The sequence below is a fragment of the Petaurus breviceps genome, unplaced genomic scaffold (genome assembly GCF_028583685.1).
Source record: "Petaurus breviceps papuanus isolate PSGF00001 unplaced genomic scaffold, PetGlider_PUasm1.0 90775, whole genome shotgun sequence".
Lineage (NCBI taxonomy): Eukaryota > Metazoa > Chordata > Mammalia > Diprotodontia > Petauridae > Petaurus > Petaurus breviceps.
In genome coordinates this window covers 4,540,583-4,565,499 of record NW_027187342.1, presented here as the reverse complement: position 1 = coordinate 4,565,499, position 24,917 = coordinate 4,540,583, and the positions used below count along the sequence as shown (strand labels likewise).

General features: G+C 36.9%; 1 protein-coding gene across 3 annotated transcripts in view; it reads left to right on the top strand.

Moving 5' to 3' along the window:
• The first annotated feature begins 5,873 nt into the window (after nucleotides 1-5,873).
• Nucleotides 5,874-24,917, top strand: part of PLEK (pleckstrin) — a 39,236-nt gene continuing 20,192 nt past the window's right edge. The window contains exon 1 of one of the 3 annotated variants that reach the window (XM_069068926.1): nucleotides 5,874-6,111. In XM_069068926.1, the coding sequence (XP_068925027.1) occupies nucleotides 6,070-6,111 (42 nt within the window). In that variant the 5' untranslated portion in view covers nucleotides 5,874-6,069. The remainder of the gene's footprint in view (nucleotides 6,112-24,917) is intronic. The other 2 variants (XM_069068925.1, XM_069068927.1) reach the window with 2 other exon arrangements.

Below are 24,917 nucleotides of genomic sequence, written 5' to 3'. Positions count from 1 at the left end.
AGGATAAGAGTGTAGCAGCATGGCTTGGGCATGGTCAGGAAGTGCATAGGAAGTTGGGAACCAGGTCAGATAAGGTGAAAGCTCCTTAGTCAGAGCCCAGGGCCCTCGGGGCATGGCTGGGATACACAGTGTGACAGTGGCAGTCAGTGTTTGGTTTTGCTCTTCTCCCTTTGTGCTCTCTTTGTGGCGTGTGGGAGGTTCAAGGGCATCTATTTTAGACAGGGATCAAGGCTTCTGATGCTCCAAAGGCTCTACACTTTACACACCGTAATTGGTGAAAGAAAGATATGGTCAGATCCAACCAAGCCCTATCCTACCAATTAGGATGAGATGAACTTAGTGCTGATTTCCCTTCCCTAGAAAAGGATCTCATGATCACCAGCTTGGAACACATATAAAACACATACTTACCTTCTGCTAAACACTTGACTTCATTATATAATATTTGGAAATTCTCCCTTTTACAAAGCTTGAAATTAGTGAATTCTTGGTTAAAAAATACCATGATCATTTAAAGTGAGCAGCTTCCTTACTTCCTTCCTCCCTATCTTTTCACCCAATTTATTCTTAAGAGTTGGCATTCTTATAAGGTGAAAGTACCGGCATTACTCTGTGGGAAAGCCAACTCCCCACTGAGAGAAAATCCTGTAATCATCTACTCATCACTTAATTCAGCACTTACTTGGGATGTAGAAAAGTCCATACTCACTGCACAGAACTTAGGAAACTTCCAGCTGGGTGTGATGATTCATACCTGCCATCTCTGTTACTGGAAAAGCTGAGACTGATGGATTGCTTGAGTTCAGGAGTTCTGAGCTGTGTGGAGCTAAAGCCAATCTGATATCTGTACTAAATTTGGTGTCAATATGCTGACCCTCCTGAGAGGAAGCCATCAGGCTGCCTAGGAGGGTTGCACTGGCTGTCAGAAAACAGAATAGGTCAGAGTTTCCATGTTGATCAGCAAGGGAGGGAGGAAAAGGGGTAGAAAGAAGAGGAGGAAAAATTGAACATGGTGATGATGAAATTATTTTCACTTATTAATGAGTTTATTTTCAGAGGTTTCTAAGTCAATTTTTTTGGACCTTGGGACACTTTGCCATAGAAATAACATTATATGTAGCAGCAAGGTAGCAAGGCTAGCCCATCACAGCCCATTTTTAGCATAATGAAACTTAAAAACCATGTTTACAATAAAAAGGAAATATATAGTAGAAAGAGCTATCATTGTAATATACTGAGGAGGAATTAGAAAATAGTTAAGGAGAATTTAAGTCTGTTTTCAAAATACTTTGTTTCAAAAATAGGAAGAAAAATCTTTTCTTTTTTTATATTTCAGACTTCATAGAAATAATTTTTGTATTTATTATTCAGTTATATATCAACTTTATAGTTCAGAAACTATATCTCTAGCCTTAGAAATTCTACCTCCAAAATATCTCTCCTCTCTTTCCTCCCCTTTAGAGTTCTATTCCTACCACTCTAGTGGAAGTTCTCATTGCCATCCACCTAGCATATTATTGTGGCCTCCTATTATGATTTCCTGCCTCTGTTCTCTCTAAAAACCAAACCAAACCATTATTCACACTTAGCAGAGTAATCTTTCTTAGATATAGATGCAAAAATGTCACACCTATTCTCAAAACTCTTCAAATGATTATAACAATAATTCTGAGATCTCAAGGCATAGAGATAGGATCTCATACTATGAGGCTTTTTAATAGTGTTTGAGTCATTCTGAAGGACAAAGGATATCAGATAAGTATAATATATGCCCAGGCTGCCTCACCATAACACAGGTCTCAAATCTTTTTTCTGGTTCTAAGAGATTAAGGAAAATGAATCATAGGCTCGGCCTAGGTGGAGCAGTGGATAGGGTGCTAGACCTGAAATTAGGAAGTCCTGAGTTCAAATCTGCCTTCAGACTCTTACTAACTATATGATTGATCATGGGCAAGTCACTTTACCTCTCTCTCCCTCAAATTTTCCTGACTTCAAAGCTAGTTTCTTATCCATCACATCACAGTGTCTCTCAGATGACATTGTTATCAAATCTGCAGATGACACTTTGTTTTCTTATTTGCAAAGATAACACTTTTCAGATTTTAGCCTGAACAGATATTTTTGTTTTTGTCTTGGTAATTTTGATATTGGAAGCAAAGAATGTTGTATCACTCAATGCTTTAGGATAATAGCTAGTATTTACATTGCACTTTAAGGTTTGCTAATCATTTTACAAATAGTACCTCATTTGGTCCTCACAACACCCTTAGGAGGTCGGTGCTATTGTTATTCCCATTTTATAGATGGGAAAATGGAGATATAAGAGGTTAAGTGACTTGCCCAGGGCTACCCAGGTAGTAAATGTCTCCAGTGGAATTTAAACATAGGTCTTCTTGATTCCAAGTCCGATGCTCTATTCAGTGAACCACCATATTGTCTCATGGGACTACTACTTTGGACTAGTAATATGTGGGACAAATGTTTTTCATTTTATCATGCATTTATATAATGTAACAAGGTAGGTGTATTATTATTCTTGTTTTACAGTTGAAGAAACTGAGTTGGACAGGGCTTAAGTGACTTTCCCAGGAGTTACACAGCCAGTAAGTGTTTAAGGCAGAATTTGAACTCAGGTCTTTCTTACTCCAGTCCACTGAACCACTTACCTACTATAGGAGACTTTGAATCAGTGTTCTATTCCTGCCACTGAATGGTGCCATTTGGTTCAGAGAAGCTTGATCACTGTATAGAGAAATCATAGCAAACTATATTGAACAGGCAGTATCAACCAGCTTTTGATGAATGTGGAACAATTTCTGGTCTTGTTTTTGTAACTTGGGAAGTACTCAAACATTAAAGGTGTGTGAAGAAAAAAAGATTAAACCACTAAGGATTTTTCAGCTCTGTGACTACTTTATGAAAGAGGAGAAAATAATTTTATTTTTGAAATTTTTTTGTTTTTTGTTTTTGCTTTTTGGAGGGGCAATTGGGGTTAAGTGACTTGCCCAAAGTCACAGGGCTAGTAAGTGTTAAGTGTCTGAGGCCAGATTTGAACTCATGTCCTCCTGACTCCAAGGCTGGTGCTCTATTCACTGCACCACCTAGCTGCCCCTTATTTTTTAAATTTTTAATTAATTAATTTTTAGTTTTCAACATTTACTTCTATGAGATTTTGAATTCTAAATTTTCTTCCCTCCCTCTCTACTACCTTCCCCAAGATGGCGTGCAATCTGATATATACTTGTACAATCATATCAAGCATATTTCTGCATTAGTCACATTGTAATGAAGAATTAAAACCAAAGGGAAAAACCATGAGAAAGAAGAAACAAAAAAAGGGGGGGGAGGATTGTATGCTTCAATATGCATTCAGACTCCATAGTTCTTTCTCTGGAGGTGGAGAACATTTTCCATCATGAATCTTTCAAATTGTCTTAGATCCTTGCATTGCTGAGAAGAGCCAAGTCTATAAAAAAATAATAATTTTCAAAATATCACTCTGCCACTGGAAGGGGGCTTTGGCCTTTAAACTCATTAAGATGAACTTGGTCGTGAGTTAGGCTGATCCACAGACTCTCATCCTGATTCTCAGGATCAATGTTAAAACAACTCTCTGTACAAGCCTTGGTTACTTGTTTAAACAATGATGTGGTAAGATTGCTATCAACATTTCTTAAACATTTTTCTGTACAGGGAAAGTCTTGTGTAGGAAGAGTCACTTGAACCATACTTTAAAGGAAGCTAGGGATTCTACAAGGATCACTGAGGAAGGATTGCATTCTGCATATGAAACTGGGGGAGTTGCTTGTGTAAAGCTATGAAACCAAGAAGTAGAATACCATTTTGATTAATAGCTTGTACTCTAGTATGACCAAAATGAAAAATGTGTAAAAGGGAGTAGTCTGAAATAAAATCGGAAGTTTAGTGGAAACCAGATTGGGTGGTGGTGGTGGGTGGGGTGGGGTTGGATTTAATGTCAAGCTAAGGTTTTTTTATTTTTTTCTAGAGGCAGGAGGAAGCTATTTAAAAAAATTTTTTAGCAGGGTGGTGGCATGGTAAAGTGTATGTTTTAGGAATATCAATTAGGCAGCTGTGTTGAGGATGGATTATAGAGGGAAGAGATTGGATGCAGGAAGACCACCTATGAGGTTATTGCAATAATCCAGGAGAACGGTGATAAGGACCTGAACTGGAGTAGAGGCTGTGTGAATGAAGAGAAGGGGATGGAAGTTTTGAAGGCAGAATTGACAAGACTTGACAACAGAATATATAAGGGATGAACATATAATGAACAATTAAGTTGTGGATGACTCCATGGCGGCAGCTGGAAGGATGGTGGTACCATCAGTAGAAATGGAGAAGTTCAAAGTAAGGATGGGTTTGTGGACTATATAATGAATTATATTTTAGATTTGCTGAATTTGAGGGGTGGCCAGGTAGCGCAGCGAGTGGGAGCATCGGCTCCAGTGTCGGGATGACCTGGATCAAATCCGGGCTCAGATACTCAGCACCACACCCAGAAATAACTGTCCGTGTAACCTTGAGCAAGTTACTTAAGCCCGATTGCTTAAAAAAAAAAGATTTGCTGAATTTGGGGTTCCTGCAGGATATCCAGGAAGAGAGGGACAGCTGACAGGTGATATTGGATTCGAGTTCAGGAGAGACATCGGGGCTAAAAATATGGATTTGGAAGTTACATGCTTATGGATGACAATTCAAATAACGAATGCTGAGGAGATCACCAGCTTAGAGAATATATAGAGGAAAAATAAGAGGGTTTAGGCCAGAGCCTTGGGGGCACACTCATCGTGGTCAGATGGGTAGAAGAGAATCAAGAGTGAGAAGCTAGGAAGGGGAGAGTATCCAACAAGAGGAGATGATTGACAGTGGCCAATCTGTTCTTTCTGGTCGCATTAAAAAATAACTATGAGATGCAGTGACCGCTACCTCTTGTGGCAGCAACTAGAAAGAAAGGAATTAGGATTACAGAATTTCAGAGCTGGAAGGGACCTCAGCAGCCATCTAGTCCAATTAGCATACTGGTCAAGTCACCCTCTGCCTGCGGGCCTCCAAGGAGGGACAGACCACTGCTTCTAAAGGCAGTCTATTCCACTTTCTTGTACCTTTTATTATTAGGGAGATTTCCTGATATCAACTCCTAATGTGCTCCTTTTCATTTCTACCCATTGTTCCTTGTTGTGCCCTTTGACGCCAAATAGATTAAGTCTCATTCTTCTGGCTCTTTGAATACTTGGGGACAGTTATCGTGTTCTCACCCCACTTCCCTCCAACCCTTTCTCTTCTTTAGGATAAGCATACCTCATTTTTTTCAACCTGTCCTTATATGACATGGAATCAAGACCCTTCATCTTCCTGGCTGCCCTCCTCTGGACAACCTCCAGAAGTGGGAGCTCCCTGAAGAGAACCTCTTCCAAAAGGTCAATATTTGTTGGCTTTAAAGAGAACAGGGGAACAGGAAGAGAATGAAATATTAAATTCAACTCTGTGTCTGGTTCCAATTGCTGCTGATATTGTTAATTAAGGTCATCTTTGAAAAAGGTTATCTTTAGATAAAACATACTTTCCAGAAAGTAGAATAGTATTTTCCTCTTTAATTCACACACATGGGAAACTTTTGTGCTTCTTGGAATTTCTATTAATATTCTGGATTTTCCTTCAATAACTTTCAAACACCAACATTTCCATGAAGAGAATCCTTCTTCACCTTGCCTTGCTCCTGACTTTTTTTTTTTAATACCCGCCCTACTTCTGGAAACATACTCCTCCCTTTTTTGTGACATATAGGAAAATATTTACCACAAGTTTTCTGTTATTAACACTGGCGTCCCCAAAATTTGCAAAGCAAAAGGGTAGTTCAGCACCCTGGTTCCCTATTCTCTTTTTTTTTCTCAGTGAAGAGAAACCGGATGTGCTCATGTGATTGACAGGCAGAGGGGAACTTGTGAAAGTGACCAAAGTGACTATACAAAAAGAAACCCATAGCTCCCTTGGGCTTCCAGACAAAGTAGAGCTGCCAAGACAACTGACTCCGGGGAGCATCTAGCAGACATGGAACCAAAGAAAATCAGGGAAGGTTATCTTGTGAAAAAGGTAGGTGCCAGCAACTGTCTTGAAAGGACGTCATGATTCCAGAAGGGAACTGGTCTCCTCACCAAGTTATCTAGAGACCAAGTGGGGGAGATGTCTGTGTTAGTTTCTGTTTTTTATTGTATTTTTCATTGACCTGACCTGGGATTTTATCAATGTAGGGGATCTCTTGGCATGCAAATTTCCTCCACTGACACAGATTAGCAACTCATCGGTAACTCATAGTCTTAGGCAATTAGGAATGATTGCTTTTAAGAATGTTTAATGCTAAGCATTGAATAGTGGTGGGTTAGAATAATGGAACACCCTAGCATGTAAAATATTGAAGGCAGAACCATTAATCACATGTAAAGCTATTCATACTTCATGTTCATTTTTTTCAATTTTTAAAATATTTTATTTTTCCCCAATTACATGTATGTAAACAATTTTAAACATGCATTTTTAAAAATTGAGTTCCAAGTTCTCTATCTTCTTTCCTTCTCTGAGACTTAAGTAATTTGATGTAGGTTATACATGTGTGATCATGCAAAACATATTTCCATATTATTCATGTTGTGAAAGAGACCAAGAAAGAAAAAAAAAATAAGGTAAAAAATAGCGTGCTTCAATCTGTATTCAGACTCCATCAGTTTTCTCTCTGGAGGTGTATAGTATTTTCCACTGAGTCCTTTGGAATTATCTTGGATTTCACTGAGAATAACTTAGTTATTCACAGTTGATCATTGTACAATACCTGTAGGTTCACTCTTAAAATTTTTTTAAGTATTTTTTTTTTGGAGGGAGAAGATATAAAGTGAATAAGGTGGAGAGTGAAAACAAAATGATTACTCCAAAGATAGTAATAGCTTACATTCTTAGTATCTTAATATTGAAATGTTTAATTTTAAAATTCTCTTTTTTAGAAGGTTGGCTTTGAATCTTGTTTCTGCTACTTAGAATCTGTGTGGAATTGGGCACATTAATTAGTATCTCTGAGTCCCTTTTTTCATATATAAAATGATCTCTGAGGTTTCTTCTAACAATCTTGTGATTCTATAATCTTTTGGTCAACAGTTCTTAATTGGTTTACTATGTCTGCGAGGCAGCAGGAGCTCCATTTTGCAAATTAGAAAACTGAGCTACCAAAAGAGATCACTTTCCCAAATATATGTGAACTAACTGTGATGGAGTATGGAAAGACCATCTACCATTAGCCCTTTTTCCCCCTGAATTCTCCTGTTGGGTTTGTCCCCAGAGTCATTCTGAAACTCTCTTACCAAAATGTGGAGTTCACTAGCAGGGCTGAACTTAGTTTGCATTCTGTGAGAAATACCTTCATAAATAGAGAAGCAAATAATGTCCTTGTAAGTGAGGTCAGCGTTTCAATGTACTAAAAGAAAAAAGGAGAATTTGTCTCTTCTATAGGGGATGCCTCACTAAAACCAACTAGCTCCCTTCTGATTCATAGAATTTTAGACCTGAAAGGGCTTATAGAGATAATCTAGATCAATCTCTCCATTCCATAGATAAGGTAGTTGAAATCCAGAAAAGTGAAGTGACTAAATGAAGGTCACATGGTAAATTAATGTCAGAACTGAAATAAAAACCCAGGTTTCCTGACTTTAAGGTCAGTTTTTCCACTACCACACAGATCTTTTAAAACATGTTTTAACTTAGTTCATAGGGTGGTACTATCCTAGGTCCTACCTAGTTAGAAGTCAGAAACCCAGGGTGCTGATGAATAAATAGTACAATTGTGCATGCAGGGTATATCTTAGAACATTCCTAAAGAAAGCTAAATGCCCACTTGCCTTTCCAAATTATGTACCTAAGCCAAGAGGCAATAACAGTGGCCTGAGAACTAGGCTTTGAGTTGTTTTAGTTGTTGAGTCATTTCAGTCTTTTCAACTCTTTCTGACTTTCCATGACCCTGGCAAAGATACTGGAGTGGTCTGCCATCTCCTTCTCCAGCTAATTTTACAGATAAGGAAACTGAGGCAAAAAGGGTTAAGTGACTTGTCCAGGGTCACATAGCTAGTAAATATCTGAGCTTCTTTTTGAATTTAGGTTCTCCTGACTCCAGGGCAAACACTCTATCCACTGCACCACCTAGCTGCTTGAGACCTGGGTTTGAGACCTTGGTTCAAATCCTGTCTCTGGCACTTACTAGTTATGTAATCCTGGACAATCTGTGTGTCTCACGTAACTCCCTAGGATGTAGTATTAAATTAGAACTGGTGGAGGGTGGAATTCCCCACTCTGATGTAATCATGGAGGCTTCCATTTTCATGTAAACAGGCTACAGAGGCTTGGAATTACCTTTTTACTTTTTTTTAAAAAAGCTTTTCTGTAAGGCAAACTAAAAGGAATCAGTAATTATGAATTTGTTGTCATTAGAGAAAAAATATCGGACTATTAACTTAAAAAAAGTCAATCTATAAATAAAAAACATACAGTACATATGAAAATGGAAGGACATATTCTTTTTGTCATACTGCTAGGGAATAATGGTTGTAGAATTAGTCATTTAGATGAAAAAAAAATCAAATCAATACAAATATACCTTTCAGTGGGGCCCATAAAGGCCAATTTTTAAAAAGTACCTAAGAAAGTACTCTTAAACAGTGGAATTTATCTCATGGAATTTAGAGATGGAGATTATTTTAGAGATTATTTCATCCAGTCCTCTCATTTTATTTTCATTATATTTAGGTTGGTTATCAAGGTCATTCAGGTAGAAAATAGTAGAGCAGAGATATGAGATATTTTGACACTAAACTGATATTAGCAAAATTTATATCTTTCCACAATTTAGATTCACATAAACTTCCTTTGTTACTAACGTAAGAAGTTTCTGCAATTTTTGTTTTGTATTTCCTGCAATCGGTACTAATTTCTTAGAAATCTTTAGTGAGAATCTTCATAGTTTAATATAAGATTAATCCTGAAGAGAAACAGAATTCCAATTTAAACAGATAAATGTCCTCTTCCTCCTCCTTCTCCTTCTGCCATTGCTTCTCTGCTACAATCTCTAATGCAGGGGTTCTCACTCTCAATATTTGTGAGTTATTAGCACTGCCTCCTGTTGAGGTTAATGGTCAGGAACTCTAATATTCTGCTTCTGAGAATGTTCTATCATTTGTCCAATATTTCTAAGTAGCAGTATGGTGTAGTGGATAGAGCTTTTGTCTTGCAGTTAGGAAGGACTGGGCTCAAATAGCATCTCAAGTACTTCCTAGGTGTATGACACTGGGCAAATAACAAGCCCTCTGATCTTTAATCTCATCTATATAATGAAAGTTGGACTAGATGGCCTTTAACCTCTTAATCTCTGATCCTACAACTTTTGCTGCACTTCTGATGTACTTGTCATTCTCTGACAAGTTTTTATTAGTTTTCTTCAATTTACACTTTTCCTATTTGAAGAAAGCTAAACTTGTTATATAGTGCAATTGGTGGAGATGGAAAAGATAGCTTCCTTTGATTTTATTAGTGAGAGAGCACCTTGTCCATCCAGTTTCCTAAGCTCCAATGTGCAAAGATGCTCTGAATACAAGGACTGTCCTGGGGAAGGTGTGGAAAAATTTTTTTTTACATATAAGCCAGAGAAGTGAAGGCACACCAGCAGGAGTTTGTTGCTTGCAGCATCTTTGACATTTTGTTTTCCATTTTTTTCTATGCAAAATCCTCATTATGAAGCTCAGGTTCCCTTATCTCTGCTGCCTGACTGACATTTTCAAAGTGTGATGGGGTTTCTGGGAAGGAGGGCAAACCCATCAATTTGTCATTTAGAAATTTTGTCCTTCTACAAATAGAATGTTTTAGAACTTTCTTTTCTATAAATTGGAGTCTCATTACTTGTGATTTAACATCAAATCCAGCCAAGTGGAAGACCTAATGATATCTCAATATGGCATACTGACAACCATTGCCAGGCCTTGGCAAATTTCTGAAGTGGACCAACTTTATTTCCATTTCTTCCAGGCTCTCCTTTCTGTGTATTTCCCCTTTGTAATTTCTCCAGCTTTCCTCAATACTCACCTTTCCTTGCTTGGTCCCTTCCCTCAGATCCTTAGTCTTGTCCCTCCTATCAGAACCTGTTTTCATATAGCAGTCACTTACCTCTTAGTTTGAACTTGCCACCTCCTTTTGTTTCTCATCATAACCTTATTTCTAGTAGAGTGAAAAGATTGGTGAAAGGATTTTTAGCTGTCAATGAAGAGGAGCCATTATTTGGGACAATGGAGACTTTTCCAGGGCTACTGAACTTATACTACGAAGATAGTCAATATTCTCACTATCCCTAAGTCTGAACCTGTTTGTAATGATAAAAGAGATGAGAAATTATAGGCAATAAATTATTGTGCATTCACCAAGTCCTGACCCCAAACTTCTTGTTTATTAGTCATTGGGGAATAGGTAATTGTCTTGTTGGGTTGGAAAGAAGAGGAAGACAATACTACCATTTATATAGTGTTTTAAGATAGAGAAAAAGGGAAGGAGAGAGAAACAGATGGAGAGAGAGCAAGCGAGAGAACGAGAGAGAGAGAGAGAGAGAGAGAGAGAGAGAGAGAGAGAGAGAGAGAGAGAAGAAAGAGTCTAAAGTAGAGTGGGAGTTAACTCTTTTGTTTCCTGCTTCCTAACCCTGGAATTTATGTAGCTACTATGATGTGTATTAATTTCATGGGATGATGCAATATAGAAAGTATGGTAGAGGTCATTAGTGAAATCTCCTCATTGTACATTTGAGGAAAATGAGACACATAGATATGAGGTGACTTGCCCAAAGTGACACAGCCAGTGAGTGGCAAAGCCAGAACAAGAATGCAGATTTCACATTCATGTAATACCCAGAATTTCCATTGTATCTTAAATATTTCATTTAGATTATAACTCACTTTTCCTACAGATGTATTTTTTATGTGATACACAGTAAAAACACTTATAATATCAAAGATAGAGCTCAGACAGTAGCTAGACACACATTTCAAAACACTATTTTTTCTTAAAGTATGAATGCCTAGTGAATTCCAGTCTCAAACTTGGCATGTGAAAGGAGAAGTGTTAGAAAGAGGAAGTTCTTTATTTTGTGGGAGGCATCTGTAAAGAATTTTAAAACTAATGCTTAAACTCACACCCCAAACTAAATTTCATCTCTTTTGAGGGACTATTTGCTCTAGTCTTCTGCTGAAATCCACATTCACTCACTCATTTATTCATTCATTCATCAGTTCATTTTGTTCATTCTCCAAAAGCTTTAACTTTGGATGTCAAAGCTAGGCATAAACAGGTCAACAGACATATGGCCAGGAAAGAGACATTGAGATAAAATACACAGTGGTTATAGAAAGCTGGTAGCTCCAAATTGTGAGTTTTTCCCCAAAAAACTATATATACAGAAATGAACAATAATAGATGAAGCATACCTGCCATTTTTTTTGAGGGGTAGTGGTGGAGACATTTGTTTCTAATGTTCATTTATTATTTCTTTCTGTACTTTAGAGGCAAGTTCCTGGATTATGAAGGGTTGAAATGAAAAGTTTATGTGGGGCAGGACGAAAAGGCTGCAGACTTGGGGCAGCTAGTTGATAGTTTCAGTTGTCTCCCCAGTCATTCTTGGCTACTCAAGAAAATAGTTCCAACTGCTTGAAAATACAATTAGTCTCATGATAATGAGCTCTCTTCCTTTGGGAAACTAAGCCTGACTCAGTACCTAAGATTCATGTACTCATAATGGGCATGTAATTGTATAGGACCTAGCCTGAAATAGCAGGAAAATCCCCTCCTCACACCCTCCCCAGCTTCCACATAATTGCTTTGGATGACTCTGAGATGAGAATTTGATCCAGTCATACATCAGCCTGGAGATAGAGTTCTAAGGAAAAGAGATCTTACTGGATCATATAATGCTGAGGAGAAACAGTGAGATGTTGTAAATAGTGAGCTGTCCTCAGAATCAGGAATTAATTAATCAATTAAGCATTTATTAACTGCCTATTATGTACCAGGTTTTGGAGATACAAGAAAGTTAAATAGTCCTGCCTTGTAGAAACTTATTAAAATGTATGTTCTAATGAAGAAAATAACATGTATATAACATATATACCAACATATGTGTAGGAGATCAAGAGCCTACATACACATATACACACATATGTATATGTATGTGTGTATATGTGTGTGTCTATCTATATGGTGACCGTAAGATGCAAAGCCTCTGACAATGTGCATTGGTAGGTGGTGTTTTCTTAATGAAAGTTCTCTATACCAGTGAAATCATAGGTCCCTCCTCACTTCACCTCTTACCCACAAAGAAAAAACAAGTTGAGGAGGCAATTCTTCACTAAGATTATTTTAGCACCCAAACTACTAGGAGAGTCTGTAGCATTAGATATCATAGAATTTCATATTTGGAAGGGACCTCAGAGGCCATATAGCACAATCCATTCCTGAAAAATAATCCTATCTACAATTAAGCTTTAATCTTTAGATTTAGAAGGTCTTTACCTTCTGGAAGCGAGATTCCATTTCCTTTCAAGGTGGCCCATTTCAGTATTAGCCAGCTCTGACTTTTTTTCCTTACTATCCTTACTATTTCCTTACAAGGCTCAGCGTACCTCTTTGAAACTTCCATTAATTGCATCTAGTTCTGTTCCCAATAGTAAGCAGAAATTTAATTCCTCCTTCATATAACTGTCCATCAAATACTTTACTCTAGCCCCTTCCTTCCAGAATATAAACCTGCCTTCAACTGGTCCTCTCACGGCCTGATCTCAGAGACCTTTATTGCTGTGCTGTTTACCTTCCCCTAGATCAGGAGTTTTTAACTTAGGGTACTTGAGTTTGTTTAAAATTTTTTTTGTATAGCTTTATTTCAATGAAATTTGTTTCCTTGGTAATCTAATGTACTTTCTTAAATGCACTTGAAGATGTTCTGAGAAAGGGTTCACAGGCATTACCAGGGATCCATGACACTAAAATCTAAGAACTTCTGTTCTTCTACATGTTCTCACCTTATCAATTTCCTTCCTAAAACAAGCATCCAGAACTAAAAATAATAAATTGGGTGTGGTCTGATTAGGGCAGAATACGGAAGGGCTATTACTTTCCTTGTTCTGGACATGAGTGCAGTATAAAATTGTATTAGCATTTTTGCTAGCTTTATCACACAATTGATAATAAGATTGTAACCTACTAAAACCCATAGATCTTTTCCCCATGGATTTCTAGCCAAACCTCCCCCATCTGGTACTTTCAAATATATTTATAAGCCTTTAATAAGACACTTGTTGATGGTGATGAAGATATATATGTAAATATGTGTATTTATAATAGGAACCTGGAAAGGTTGCATTATCTAAGATCCTATTTATTACAAGCAAACCTCAATTTACCCTGGTGGTTTGAAGGAGTTAATACTGCTTCTAAAGGTCATAAGTTAGGGAAGCTACTTAACTCTTGGACAGATCAGACTCCTGTCGTATGATGGAAAAAATACAGAATTGGAAATGAAAAAATATACCAGGTAGTACCTGCTAAGTCTAAAACTAGTTATATGACCTTCAGCAAGTCACTTAGATTGCCTAGGTCTCATATGGTTCTCTCATCTGTAAAATGATAAGGATGGATTAGGTATTCTCTACAATTCTCTGATTTCAATAGAAATCCAGCTAAACAAATTACCTTCTCTCACCAATCAACTAACCAACCAAGAGGCATTTATTAGGCACCTGTTATGTGTAGGCACTTTGGTAGGCACCGGGAATACAAAGACAAAAATGAAATGGTCCCTGCTTTCAACCAGAATATACAATTATCCCTTCTGCATTGTGACTTTCCCCATTGTAGTTTCAATATATCACTGGTCAGCATAATAAATTAAATGGGAATTTGGGGGGAGTTTTATAGAAGCCACAGATATATGAAGGCCAGCTGGTGACACAGAAAAAGTTTAGAAACTCAGAACTGCATAAAATATGTGTATGGTATTATGTAATATCAACATATTTTATCTCTTACTACCATAATAATTCAGACTTCTCCTCTGACACAAAGGAAGGACCAAAATGTTTTATGTGTATTTTCTAGATCATGGGGGCACTGTGATATGGAAGGGATAACCCCCATGATGTGGAAGTGATAACTGTACTTTATGGGTGGGGCATGAACACATATATGTATGAAATAGATACAAAATAGGTATAAGGATGTTGCAGGGATAGGAATATTGGGAAGGGATTTATGTTGAAGGTGACACATGCTTATCATGGAAAGAAATTAGGAATTCTAAGTGGAGAAGTTAAGAAAGGAACACATTCTAGATCCTGGGGGCAGTCAGTGCAAATGAAGAGATATAGGAAGTGAAGTGATACATATGAGGAAGAATTAAAAGGTCAATCTGCCTGAACTAGGGCTGTTCTGAGAGAAGTAAAATATAAGACTAGAATAATGAGATGGATCCAATTGTGAAGGTCATTAAATGACAAACAGGTAAAATATTTCCTCCTACAGCTATTAAGGAAACACTGGAGTTGGGATTAAGGGAATAAGGGAGACAGTTAGATCTGAGCTTCAGGAAAATCACTGGCAGTCATGTGGAAGGTGAACTGGAGTGATGAGGTGAGAAGACCAATTAGACAGCTATTGTCACAGTCTGGTGGAAAGGTAATGAGTTTGAATTATGCTGGTGGTTGTGTGAGAGGAGAGAAAAGAGAGGTAACATATTAAAGCATTTGGCAATTCTTAAAGTGCTCTATAAATGCTAGCTATTACTGTAGAAATGACAAGATTTGGCAGCTAGTAATAGTGAGGGGTTAACTATTATATCAAAGTTGCAAATATAGAGGACTAGAGGTATGGTGGTCTAACACATTATATAACCTGACCCCAAACTAATAATTTAGCTCCACCTCCCACCTACCCTCATTCCCCCACCCCAAAAGGGCACAGCCCTTTGACAATTCAACAAAACATCCTAAGTGAATGATGACAAGTGAATATGAATGTGAGGACTTTAGTAGTTTATTATTTGTTAAAAAGAAGGGTAAGGTGTGCATTTTAGCTGGTTATCTATCATATTTGATCTCAGCTTTGTGGCCCTTTTAAAGTAACCTACATTTACATAGTTGTAATTATTTTGTATATTGTCCTTTGTCCTCTGCTCTCTTTACCCCTCATTTATGACATCATACAAGAGCTATTCCTTATGACATAAAGGCATTTAGTTGAGATTATTTCACGAGTGGAATCCAAGGCAAGCTAGCAAAGCTGATTAGCTTCAGAGTCAGAACTTGCTCGCTGTCCATGAGCAAGTCCCTTAGCCTCTCAGTGTCCTAGGCAACTCTGTAAGATTACACATTGCAATTCCCTATCTCTGAAGGGAGTTTCCTTAACAGGAAGTTACCATACTTACAAAATCACAGGTCTAGGGGAAAAAAATTGTGTGGACAACATGTGCTTAGTTCATGATCTGATCACCATTTCTGGATATAAGTATTATATATCACATATTTTCACCTCAGTTTCCTCATCTGTAAAATTTTAAAAAGTTGGATCAAGTGATCTTTCATGACCTTTCCTGTTCTATTAATTTATGGTTCAAATTTCAATTTAACACACATTTATCAAGGGCGGGATAGAAAAGTGTGCAGAGGACATTGCCAGGCACTGAGGGAAATAAAATTTTGAGATTTAGAAAAGATCCCTGCCTTCAATGAACTGGTAATCTAGCAAGGAGATATGATATAAACAACTCTAATACAAAATAATACATGATAGTTGTTTAAGAAGCATATAAAATGTTATAACAGTTATATATATGTTTATATATACATATGTATGTATGTATATACATATAATTTCTAGTGAGCTAACATGAACAGATAAGGAACACAGTAGACAGAGCCCTGGGTTGAAATAAGGAAAACATATTCATTAATTCAAATCCAGCCTCAGACACTCACCAGTTGTGTGACCCTGGACAAGTCATTTAGCCCTGTTTGCCTCAGTTTCCTCATATTTAAAATGAGCTGGGGAAGGAAATGACAAACTGTTTCAGTATCTCTTCCAAGAAGACCTCAAATAGGGTCATGGATAATTGGACACGACTGAAGTGACTTAACAGCAGCAACATAATTCTTAATAATAAACAATATAGTTGAGAGGGGAAAAAGATAATTTCTAACTGGGGGATGAAAATGAAAGAAGGTTTCTTGGAAGAATGTTAATTTGAGTTGGACTTAAAAATTTAAGCATATTAATTTTATAATATATGGACAAACCCCTCTTCTATTTCAAATCTTAATAAGAAGAACATGGTGGAGATTCAAAGTTTCATATACAGTCTTCTTGTTCTGTTTTCCTTTGTATAGTGAAATATTAATGTTTCTTGATCTTTGTCAAGCTCATAATCATAAAAATAAATGGATATATAGGAATTTAACAGGTGGGAAAGGGACAGAGAGGAGGCTACTCATTCAGTCTGATATTAAGTGAGGCTATCTGACAATCATGCCATGAGAGAAAAGCAAACATTTATTGACTTTTTTTGTAGTAACTGGATGCAGTGCAAAGTATTGAGCCAGGGATGTCATTGTTGTAAAAAAGTATTTGTCTTGTCTGTATAAACAATCACCCTATTGTGCAAGTGGTAACTTTATATAGGAATCCTCTGCCATTCTCAGACAAATAACAGAATCTTCTAGGAACTCAATGTTATCTAATTTGTATGGCTTCCATGACATACGAGTATTATGGGTTAGTTAATATGCAAAGAATGTAAGTTCATTTTTCTTTTCCTTACTCAAAGCCCTCCCTAAAATATAAATGAGACAGGAACTTTCTTCCTTCTAAAAAAGTCAGCCATCTCATTGCTGACGTAGCAAAAAGCATTTAAACAAAAAGTCCTTTCTAGGTTGTGGTCTCGATCGCAGTTGTCCCCAAACTCATGCTGAAGTAAGATAGGATGATTAAAGAAATCATAATTCATTTGGTTGGCACATTAACCTATGTCCCTTTACATTCAGGGCCATGAGAGGAAGGTGATGGGAGACGGAAGTTGGGTCATCCTTAGCAGATGCAGAACCTGGGGAAATCATATTCTACATTGTATTCTCTGAGTTTTAGCTCAGCTAAAATAAAGGACAATTGAACAAGTCATCAGTGAACTCCCTAAGAAAAAATCTCCAGGGCCAGATGGATTTACAAGTGAATTCTATCAAACATTTAAAGAACAATTAATTCCAATACTATATAAACTATTTGAGAAAATAGGCAAAGAATTATTTTTATGATACAAATATGGTACTGATACCTATGCAGGGAAGAAATAAAACAGAGAAAGGAAATTATATACCAATATCCCTTGTGAATAGAGATGCAAAAATTTTAAATAAAATATTAGCAAAGAGATTATAGCAACTTATCTTGACAATAATACACTATGACCAGGTAGGAGTTATACCAGGAATGCAGGGCTGATTCAATGTTAGGAAAAGTATTAGCATAATTGACCATATCAACAACACAAGTTACAGAAATCATATGATTATCTCAATAGATTCAGAAAAAGCATTTGACAAAATACAACATGCTTTCCTATTAGTAACAATAGAAAGCATAGGAATAAATGGAATCTTTCTTAAAATGGGAGAGGTAACATCTACCAAAAACCATCAACAAGCATTACATGTAATGGGATAAGCTAGAAGTATTTCCAATAAGATTGGTGGTGAAACAAGGATGTCCATTATCACTACTGTTATTCAGTATTGTACTAGAAATGTTAACTTTAGCAATAAGAGAAGAAAAAGAAATCGAGGGAATTAGAATAGGCAAAGAAGAAACAAAGCTATTACTCTTTGCAGCTGATATGATGGTATACTTACAGAATCAAATAAAAATTACTTGAAATAATAAACAAATTTAGCAAAGTTTCAGTATATAAAATAAACTAGCATAAATCATCAGCATTTCTATATATTACTAACAAAGTCCAACAACAAGAGATAGAAAAAGTAATTCCATTTAAAGTTACCATAGTCATTACAAAATATATGGGAGTCTACCTGCCAAGACAAATCCAGGAACTATATGAACACAATAACAAAACACTTTTTGCACAAATAAATTCAGATCTAAATAATTGGAAAAATATCAGTTGCTCATGAGGAGGCCAAGCTAATATAATAAAAATGACAATTCTGTCTAAATTAATTTACTTATTTTGTACCATATCAATCAAACTATCAAAAATTATTTTATAAAACTAGAAAAAACAATAACAAAATTTATCTGGAAGAACAAAAGGTCCAGAATATCAAGGGAACTAATGCAAAGAAATGCAAGGAAATGTGGCCTAGCTGTTCTAGATCTTAAATTGTATTATAAAGTAGCAATCATTAAAACTATTTGAAACTGACTAAGAAATAGAGTGGTGGATCAGTGGAATAGGTTAGGAATGTAAGACACAATAGTCAATGACTATAGACACTTAATTGATAAATCCAAAGACTCCAGCTTCTGGAATAAGAACTCACGATTTGACAAAAACTATGGGAAAAACTGGAAAATAATATGGCAGAAAATAGGTATAGACCAACATCTTATACCCTATACCAAGATAAAGTCAAAATGGGTACATGATTTAGATATACAGGCTGATACTATAAGCAAACTAGGAGAGCAAGGAATAGTTTACCTGTCAGATTTATGGAGCAGGGAAGAATTTATGACCAACCAAGAGAAAGAGAACACTATGAAATGCAAAGTGGATGATTTAAATTGAAAAGTTTTTGTACAAACAAAGCCAATGCAACCAACATTAGAAGGAAGCAAAAAGCTGGGAAATAATTTTTATAGCCAGTGTCCCTGATAAAGGCCTCATTTCTAAAATATATAGAGAACTGAGTCAAATTTATAAGAATACAAGTCATTCCCCAACTGATAAATGGTCAAAGGATATGAACAAGCAGTTTTCAGAGAAAGAAATTAAAGCTATCTATAGTCATAGGAAAAAATACTCTATATCACTGATCCAACCATTCTGGAGAGCAATTTGGAACTCTGCACATAGAGATATAAAACTGCATACCCTTTGACCCAACAATACCACTTCTAGATCTGCATCCTTAAGAGACTGTAAAAATGGAAAAAGGACGCACATATACAAAAATATTTATGACATCTCTTTTCGTGGTGGCAAAGAATTGGAAATTGAGGGGATGTCCAGCAATTGCAAAATCGCTGAACAAGTTGTGGTATATGAATGTAATGTAGTACTATTGTGCTATAAGAAATGATGAGCAGGCAGTCTTCAGAAAAACCTAGAAAGCCTTATATAAACTGATGCTGAGTGAAATGAGCAGAACTAGGAGACCATTGTACACAATAATAGCCACATTGGGTGATGACTGACTTTCATAGACTTAGCTCTTCTCAGCCATGCAAAGATAACTCCAAAAGACTCACAATGGAAAATGCTATCCACATCCAGAAAAAGAACTTTGGAATCTGAATGCAAATGGAAGCATACTATTTTCTCTCCTTTTCTTTTGTTGTTTTGTTTTGTTTCTTCTTTCTTGTGGTTCCTCCCATTGGTTCTAATTTTTCTTTACATCATGACTAATGTGAAAATACGTTAAATATGAATGTGTAAGTAGAGCCTGTATCAGATTGCATGCTGTCTTGGGGAGGGGAGAAGAAAGAAAGAGGGAGAAAATTTATCTCAAAATCTTATAGAAGTAAATGTTGAAAACTAAAAATAAATAAATTAATTGTAAAATAAAAAATAAGATAAAGGATAGCCTTGAAAGGGAATGTGGGCTGAGTGGGGATAGAAGGCACAAGCAGCCAAGTTTCATTGCTTTGCTTTGGTAGCAGGGGACAGATGGAAAGAGATAGAAGGATATTTTTATAGGTTGATTATGTAAGAGTTTCAGGATTGTTGATGTTCTTGTTTTTAAAAGCAATGAACAGAGTGATCAAGCAGCTAGGTGGCACAGTGGATAGAGTGCTGAACTTGAAGTCAGGAAGACTCATTTTCCTGAGTTTAAATCTGACCTCAGACACTTAGTAGCTTTGTGATCCTAAGCAAGACACTTAACCCTGTTTGTCTAAGTTTCCTCATCTATAAAATGATCTGGAGAAGAAAATGGCAAACTCTCTAGCATCTCTGCCAAAAAAACCTCAAAGAGGGTCATGAAGAGTCAGTGACAAAGAGTCAGACACACTTGAACAACAACAAGGATGACAACGACAACCACCGAGTTACCTTTTTTGTCTCAGAAGTTGCTTCCTCGAGGCACTTCTCAGTAGGCCAGTTAAAATAGAGAACAAAAGAGCCACTTTTAAGTACAGGACCACTGTGTACCCTAGGGATGCTCTGCCCACAAAGTTCGTGAAGTAGATTCTTAGGTGATTTTTGAGTTAAAATGCTATTATCCTTACCATTATGTTTGTCATTGCTTGTATTTGCTCATAATAATAATCATTGGCATTTACATAGCCTTTTTGCAAAGCATTTTGTGTACATTATTTCACTTGAGCCTCACAACAACCCTATGAAGTAGGTATCATTCTTATTTTATATTCTGGGAAACTGAGGGCTAGGGAAGTTAAATAACTTCATCATGGTCTCCTCTCTGTTCCTTCTTACCTAATCACCATCATGGGGTGGTAGGGGAAGGCTTGCTGGAAGAAGTAGATTTGAGTTATGTTTAAAAGGATGAAGCATGGTATAGGGAGCTGTCCTTAAATTCAGGAAGATCAGGATTCGAAGACAGATATATTAAATTGTAAATAAATGAAAAACACAACAAGAAGTACATAGTGGTAAGTCAGTTTCATATACAGTTTCCTTTCTGTTCTTTGTATATATTTGTTATGTTCATCAAAATCAAAATACTAATTTTTTTTTAAATTAAGGCTAGGTAGGAATTCAACAACTGGGGTAATAAATAAAGAGTCGTGCAATTATGCATATAGCAGCTTTATGTAAGTACCCTCTGCCATTCACAGATAAATAATAGGATCTGCTAGGAACTCAATATTTTCTGAATTTTCTGGTTTTCATGACATGCATAAAGTCATAGAATAGGTAACATGCAAAGAGTATAATCTGAGTAGCGTGGTTCTTTTACCATTCTAGATATTGAATATATTAAATGTTTACGTGACAGAAAGTGAGGAGATAGGCAAGTCCTGGGAAATGGTGATTGGGCATGGTGAAGGTCATTAGAAATCTTTGTGGGTTTTCACAGCCACAGCCAGGAGAGTCACTTCAATAAGGAATTCGATGTAATTTTGTAGCAAGTGTATTGGGTTAAGGTCCATCAGCTCACCATTATTGCCCAGGTCTATGTGATTGGCTTGCTGAGGGCAAATTATTGAATGCCACTGAGGTTGAAGTTTCCTTTCTTCAAAATGGTATGAACATACCCATTTCCCAGGTATCTCTCAGGGATGGAAGGAGGATGAAATAAAAAGAACTGCTGAGTCTTTGGAATAATGGCAAGACAGTAGGTAAAAAATGTATGTCTGATTGCCAGCTGGAAATCCTTTCTGAAGTGTGCAAAGTTCAGTAACCTCAGCATCAGTGTGAAAACTCTGAAGTGAAAGCCAACATAAATAAGACCATTGTAAATTCCTCCTGTGGCACACCCATTTGTGTTTGCTGTTTCTGACAGTGGTACCAAGGGACGATTTGTGGAAGGGCATTTTAACTTTCCTTCCCTGTGTGAACCTTAAAATGTCAGGAAGGTATACTTCACTTCCCCAAATAACCCAGTCTGGACATTTCACCAATGAACTTGTCCAAACCTTTCTCCAACCTATTTATACTTGTTAGCTCAAGTGTCTTTTTTGGCTCCCCTTTCCAATTCATCTTTTGCATTGCTCTCAAAATAATCTTTCTAAGCCACCACCATTACATTGCCCTGGTCAAAATCTTCAGTAGTTCCATGTTGCCTTAAAATAAATTTCAAATTTCTCCACCTGGCATTTAAAGTTCTCCAAAGTCTAGGCCTATCCCATCTTTCTGGACTTAATTTACATGAGTCTTTTTCATATACTCTTTTTTCTCCCATTCAAACTAACCTACCAGCTGTTTACCAAGCTTGGCATTTCAGCAGCCATCTCCATACATTTGCATAGGATGCTCCCATACTCTAGCTCTCAGTATCCTTTTCTTCTTGTAAGACTCAGTTCAAGTACTAGACCCTAAGTCTTCTCTTATTTCCCAGGTGTTAGTGCTTTCTCCCTTCTCAAATGACCTTGCTTTGACTTGCCTTGAGAACAAGTGTTTTCTTACTTTTTCATTTGTATTCCCAGTGCCCATCACAATGACAGGTTCCGTGCCTGATAAATGATTGTTAATTGCTTCAATTTAAGTTAAATTCTGATGAACTCCAGAGAAGTACCTTATTCTCAAATGAAGACAACATTCCTTCCAAGAACTACTATCTCCTTTTGTCTGTTATCTGCTACATTGCTTAATCAGCTGGCATAGGGAGGGGACTTATGATTTCATTGGTTTGGGGTACTCTCAATGAAGAATTCCTTCTACCAATGCAAGCCATCTCCTCTGAAATTTATAGTCTTAAATTGCTTAGAGCAATGAGAGATTAAGTAACTTGTCTAAGGTTACACAGTCACTGTGTGTCAGTGGAGGGACTTGAACAAAGGTCCTCTTGTCTCCAAGGCCGGGATTTCCATCACACTAAAAATTATAAGTTAAGAAACACGTTGTTAACTGTTGAGATAAATGATTAAGAACTAATGGGAACTGGTCACAGAAGGAAACTGTATTTAGTTCCTTCAATACTATGTTTGACACTTTTCAAAAATAACTCTATAGCAAGGGTGTTAATTATTTGGGTGAGTTCCTTGTGGTTCCTTTTATCAAAAGCACCTTTTGAGTTATGAGAGAGGGCCCTGTCCAGGGCAAGGAAAATAGAGCAATACCACAAGTGAATAGTAACTAAAGAAAGAGAAGAATTTGTCACTATTTTCCATGAAGGTTGGTAGCATTTGGAATTGTCCTAGAATTATATCTTCAACAAAAAAATTTCATTAACTATTTATTAATTAGTTACTGTGTACAAGGTCTGTTCTAGGCTCCAGGTATGCAAAGATGGCTACAGAACAGGGCCTTATCTCAAGGAATTTGCAGTCTAACAGGAGGAAGGACAAATTAGTTTAATCGTTCAGCAAACATACCTACTATGTTCTGGCCACTTTGTTAAACACTGGGAATACAAAGATTAAAAAGCAAAACAGTTCCTGTCCTCAATGAGCTTACATTTTATTGGAGGAAACAATGTAGATAGATAGACAGACAGACAGACAGACAGGTAGGTAGGTAGAAGATATACAAAGCACATAGATTACTTTGGAGTGAAAGACATTAATAGCTTTAGGGATAAGGAAAAGACTCATGAAGATGGTGATGCCTTGAGCTGAGTCTTGAAGGAAAACAAGGGAGGGAGGTAGAAAGAGAGAGTTTTCTAGGCATAGGGGAGAGAGGTATTCATGGATAAGTAATGGAGATGGAAGATGGAATGAGGAACAGCATGAGGGCTCGTATGGTGTGCATAGGACCAGGTTATGAAGTGCTTTAAATGCCACACAGAAAAGTTTATATTTCATCTTAGAAATGTTATAAAATAGGATAATGGGATGAGTTGAAAGGAGAATTCCAGACAAAGTGTTATAAAGACTTTGAGAATGAGAGGTCATTTTTACCTGAGGGTAGGGGTGGAGATGGAGTCAGAGAAGGCTTCATGGAAGAGGGAGTGTGTGAGTTAGGCTCAAAAGGAAGGGAAGGACTATAAGAGATGAAGATGCTCACCCCAGACATGGAGGACAGTGTGAGCAAAGACATAGAGATAGGAAAGGGACAGATGAGAATGGGGAATAGAGATTAATTGGTTTGACCAGAACAAAAAATATGTGAAGGGGAGTAGTATGAGATAAAATTGGGTAAGTAGGCTGAGGCTAGATAGAGAATTTTCAATGCTAAGGTCAAGAGTTTCTACTTTATTCATTAGGTCATGAATATCTGCAGAGAATTTTTGAGTAGAGAAGTAAGTGTAATTACAGTGGTGCATTAGGAATCTTATTTGGGAATTAAGTTTTTAGAAATGTATACAGTATGTGTCTACTGCTCTACATAGTGATAAACCAGTGCTGCAATGGGTATAGTAAGGAGAAGCAAGAGAGTTAGGCAGTCACAATTCCTCCCTTTGAGGAGCTCACAACTTCATTGGGGGAAACAAGACTAATGTACATGAAACAAGTCTAAAACAATAAGAGAGTATGTGATTAATTGTCCAAATGTTTGACACAAACTTAAGTGCTCTAGGAAGGCCAGCAAGAAAAGATCAGTGTGGGTCAGAGTAGCTGGGGAAGTTTTCATTCCTTGAAATGAGAAATGAGAGTAGGTGTGGTATTTTCAGAGTTTAGTGAAAATTTAAACAGATTCACATTGGAAAATAATGGGAAATAACTTTATAAAATGCCTCCAAAATTTGGAGGTCTGTGGCAGGAAGCACCCCAAGCATCCTCAGGGTTTGCTGCCAATACAGGTTCTTGGATCTGCTTTGATAAAGGAAAGCAACTCAAAATGGGTTAACAAGCTTACTTTAATCAGTCAAATATGTATCGTTTACCTAGTTCAGGGGAAAGAGGTTAGCATCCCGAACTTCAAAGTATACAGGCAGAATTATCAAGACAGAAACAGATCAAGTAGACAGCTTTCCAAACTGTCCAGCCATTACATCCCTGTCCAACCATTACATCCACACCCAATCAACATCTGGGTTTTTCAAAGC